We start from the raw sequence: 4,543 nt of genomic DNA on the forward strand, positions 1-4,543 counted from the left end.
GCTGCACAAGTAATGGATGATTTTTTTCCCACCATGCTATGCGAGACGAGGTTGCGGGTGAGAAGTCGTGGACAACTTAGTCATCCATCGACCGAGCGGCGTGCGCTCCTTAGATAGAGCGGCCGGAGAGGTGGCCGATCGCGCGTGAGATCAGTTGACCCGACGCCTAGCACAGCCCATGCTTTTTTATGTGTATACGTAGCTTACAAAAATCCCTTCTCTCCTAATTAACCAACCCCTGAATTTTAGCAATTAAGACACCTCTTACTTACACCCCAAATCACGTAGTCTTTTGTAGGTGTAGCAAAACCCTTTTTTTATGATACGCTAGAGTGAGCAATGTTACACATACGTAATGTTACGTTTAGATTCTACGTAAAAACTGATGTGGAGTTTGTTAATTGGGCTAAGCTTAGCAGCTGGGGCCCACCTCGGTTAAAATCAGGGGAAGAAGAGAATTTTATGGAAGATTAAGTAAGCTTATGTAGAAGGTTTCGTAGATGTAGAATTTACGTATGTGTAGCATTGCTCAGCTAGAGTGGTTGCACACAGAATAAATTCTCACGTTATTATTTCCAAACAAGAAATTAAATCATTACAGCTTAAATTGTTTCACGACTGTGTAAAATCATCTTGCACTCAAGATCGCATGCATTATCGTGAGGCTGGCGATCAGACTTCAGACGGCCTTGAGCTTCTTGGTGACGCCAGAGAAGTACTTCCCCTGGTGCGCCGCCAAGGCGAGCTCGGCGTCGCTGGGTACCCTGCTGCCATCGGCGCCGGCGAAGGTGCCAGCTCCGTACGGGCTGCCGCCCTTGACCTCGTCCATGCAGAACATGCCCGCGCCGTGCGTGTATCCGACGGGCACGAACAGCATGCCGTGGTGCGTCAGCTGCGTCACGGCCGTGAGAGCTGTGGTCTCCTGTCCGCCGCCCTGGGTGCCTGTGGCGAAGAAGACGCCCGCGGGCTTGCCGGCGAGGGACTGCGCCTGCCAGAGGCCGCCGGTGGAGTCAAAGAAGGCCTTCATCTGCGCCGCCATCATGCCGAACCGTGTCGGGAAGCCGAACAGGATGCCGTCGGCCTCGGCCAGCTGCCTCGCCGTGATGACGGGATGATCCTCACGCCCAGGCGCTGCGTGCATCTTCCCCAGCACGTCCTCTGGCAGCGTCTCGGGCACCCGCCAGACGGTGACCTCGACGCCGGGGACGGACTCGGCGCCCTTCTTCATCTCTTCCGCCAGGGTCGCAATGTGTCCCCAGGTTGAGTAGTACCTGAAAATTGATGCAGCCAGAAAAGAAATTGAGCGATCAAATCATTCAGCTCGCTGGCCGGAAAAGGGGTGAGCAGAGCAGAGGCGGAGCATTACACGATGTAGATCTTAGTGGCCATTGCCGCTAGCAGCAGAGTTCGATCGCCTCCTTGGTTTGTTTTGCAAATTGCTCTGCTTCTTCTTGTGGGTTTGGTGTCTCAGTATGGGTGGTGAAGGAAGAATATAGAGAGGCTCCGGTACTTATAGAGAAGCCGAGAAGAAACTTAATCTTAGTTTCTGTAAAGTGAGGCTGCTATGTACAGTACTGTCTTATCCAGGTACGACTGCTAATACTAGAATAAAATTCTTCGTTATCAATCAAACCACTAATGGAAGGCTGCTGATTAAGAATCGTCGGTGTGGTCGTTGAAGAAAGAACCTGGACGCTACGCTGGGCGGCATCTGCTGGTTGAGTTGAGTGCGTGTTGATGGCGTCGCTACTGACGCCCCCCTCTATTTTTTTTCTGAAATGGTAGGATTCATGCATTTATTAAGAAGAAAATAGTTACTCAGTTAATTAAAAAACCCGAGCGAAAATCAGATTGCCCGATTAATTATGAAGAGACGGATAAAAATCATCACGACCGCTGAGCGGCACACTTAAGTTATCCCGCACAGACCACTCCAACGAGAGCCTCGCCGAGACAACACACATATGTCAGCGTCACCACTTCTTCCCTAGAGGAATCATCGCCATCCCTAAACTCTGAGCAAACGACTCCGACTTCGCCGTAGGCAATCGTCCACCCAACCCACACTGTAGAGGCCATGTGGAGATGTATGAAGATCCGCGTCAGAACTCAGCCACCTAGCGCAGCTCCGACTCTGACGAAGAATCACAAAGGAGAACGAGGCACGGCTGGCGCCGCGAAAGATCATCGAACAAACCACCCGTTGCCCGTCATCGTACGCCACAGGGACCCCGCCACTTCAGCTTTTCGACATCGCAACAATAAACCAGCCGAGGCAATCCTGCGAACACGTCGAAGAAGAGTCGACTACCTCAACCATAGACACGTCTACGACATTGCTCCCCTCATCATCATTGCCACAAAAGTCTCGACACCAACACCACCGTCTTCCAGCGGTCCGCTCGCCAATACCGGGGGAATACAACACCAAGGCGTCATCATCGTCCGATCAAACAAGATCAGAGCTGCAGCGATTCGTGCGGAAGGGGTGAGGCAGCAAAACGGCGATGCCTCCAAGAAGGTAAGTGACGGCCACGGCCGCCGCCATCGCGAGTCACAACCATGACCGAGGCAGGTTTTTTAGCCAAGCACCTAACACCACCTCACCCGCACATCATCTAGCGACGACGTCCACCTAGCACCGCCATCGAGCCAGCTCGCAGACGAAGAAGCCCATCGCCGAAGTAGCCAACCGCACCTTGCGGGGGCTATCGACCAGCACCAGACGCTGGATCCACCGACCGCCAACCGAAAGCCAGATCACCGGACGCAACACGCACCGCCAATCCATGTCGAGCACCACGTCGACAGGGACCGGAGAAATGTTACCTGAGGCCATGAACCACCTCGGTTCGCAGCCACGACCAAGCCCCCAGGCGCACGCACACCACACAAGCCTGCCAGAGAATGGAGAAGATCCAGCGGCCATCGGCGCTCCTGCATCCTCACAGCAAAGTCGCTCCGCCATGCCGCCCGAGCAGCAGCCCCTAACTGCGCCGTCACGCAACCTCCCGGCGGCAGATCCGCACTGCCGAACCCCTTGTGCAGCACCTTCCCGTGCACCAGCACCTCGCCCGAGCTCCGCCAGAGCCCCTCACGCCGCGGAGCAAAGTATCTTAGCACCCGAGGTCGCGCAGTAGAGCACCCAAGCAGCACCGCAGCAGAGCAACGATCCACAAAAATGGGCGCCCGAGCTGCCACCCACGCCGACACGACCTCGCCGCGGTGCCCATGCAACCCTACCACACTCCTCTCCGTGGCCCGCGCAGATCCGTGCCATCCTCTTTGTGTGCCCACGCCAACGTGTGTGATGCGCCGCCACACATAGAACCATGCCAGCCGGCACCGATGCACACCCGATCTACCCTACGCTACCTCGCCGTGCCGCCTCGAGCTACCGCCGCGGCTGGCCGAGCTCCAGTAAGAGGACGGCCCGCGCCGTACCGTCCCGAGTAGAAGGGGGAAAGGGCCCCGCTGCCGCCGAGCCGCACAGGCTTTGACTGGCGGCTAGGGTTCACTCTCGGCCGCCCGCAGGAGCGACCAGAAAGTGAGCGATCGAGTTTTTTACCCGGATCAGTTCTTCACTATACGCCCCCTCTGTGCTGGTATTTGTGGGATACCCAATTTCCTAGAGGGGGCGATCCATGGATGGGATAACGGCAATTCCAGCTTGATTCACCAATAGGATAGCATCAAATGTGTGCGGATATATACGGATGTGTCCGTGGCAGTTGACGGGGCACCGGTCATTCAGTCACCAGCATGAAATGTCCACCTCCAATCTATTGAGTATGTTGGATTAAAAACGCTAGACTCGCTCCCGTGTTGCTCCCTGCAGCGGCCCGGGAGAACCCTAAATCGCCGCCGCCAGTCAACTACCCACCTCGCCCTACCTCCCTCGCCGCCGCCGGAGTGCGCCGCTGGGCAAAGCCCGAGCGGTGGCGGGGACTTCTCCATACCGTGAGGAGCACGAGCTGCGCGGGGGCGGCTCGGCCACGGGGATGTGGATCTTGATGAGGCGTCGTCGGGTTCCTGGCGGCTGGTGGGCGACGCGGTCATCGTCGTGGGCATAGGGGGGTGCGTCCTTGCTGCACCTTGGCACGGGCGGCACAGTTCTGGCGCGGCCGCCAGCGCGCAAGGTGGCGGGGAGAGCACTGCAGGGTGGCGCGGATCTGGTGCGGCCGCTGGCGCGCGAGGTGGAGGGGGAGAGCAGCGGGGTGGCGAGGATCTGATGTGGCCGCCGGTGCGCGAGGTGGAAGGGGGAGCGCAGCAGGGTGACGCGGATCTGGCGTGGGCGCGGATGAGCACGGTCGGCGCCCCCAACGCGGATTTGCTAGGTGGCGGCGCCGGTGCGCGAGGAGGGTGGGCATCACGGCGATGAGGGGATCCAAGCCCGATCTGAGTTTGGGCGGTCCTGCGCCCAGATCTCGATGGCCGGTGTCGCCTGAATAGGGGAGGTGGGAGCGGTGGTCCGGTGGATGCTAGTGGGTTCCCCCTTGCAAGAGTGTGCACGTCCAGCTCCTGGAGCAGGGGCGCCTTCCAG

General features: G+C 57.8%; 1 protein-coding gene across 1 annotated transcript; it reads right to left on the bottom strand.

Moving 5' to 3' along the window:
* Positions 1–542: 542 nt before the first annotated feature.
* LOC119359403 (quinone-oxidoreductase QR2-like) lies at positions 543–1,477 on the bottom strand. Its single transcript, XM_037625609.1, has 2 exons — positions 1,367–1,477; positions 543–1,271 (listed from the first exon to the last, which is right to left on the bottom strand). The coding sequence occupies exons 1-2, from the start codon at positions 1,387–1,389 to the stop codon at positions 680–682; spliced, it is 615 nt and encodes a 204-aa protein (XP_037481506.1). The 5' UTR covers positions 1,390–1,477; the 3' UTR covers positions 543–679.
* Positions 1,478–4,543: the final 3,066 nt, after the last annotated feature.

The sequence above is a fragment of the Triticum dicoccoides genome, chromosome 2A (genome assembly GCF_002162155.2).
Source record: "Triticum dicoccoides isolate Atlit2015 ecotype Zavitan chromosome 2A, WEW_v2.0, whole genome shotgun sequence".
Lineage (NCBI taxonomy): Eukaryota > Viridiplantae > Streptophyta > Magnoliopsida > Poales > Poaceae > Triticum > Triticum dicoccoides.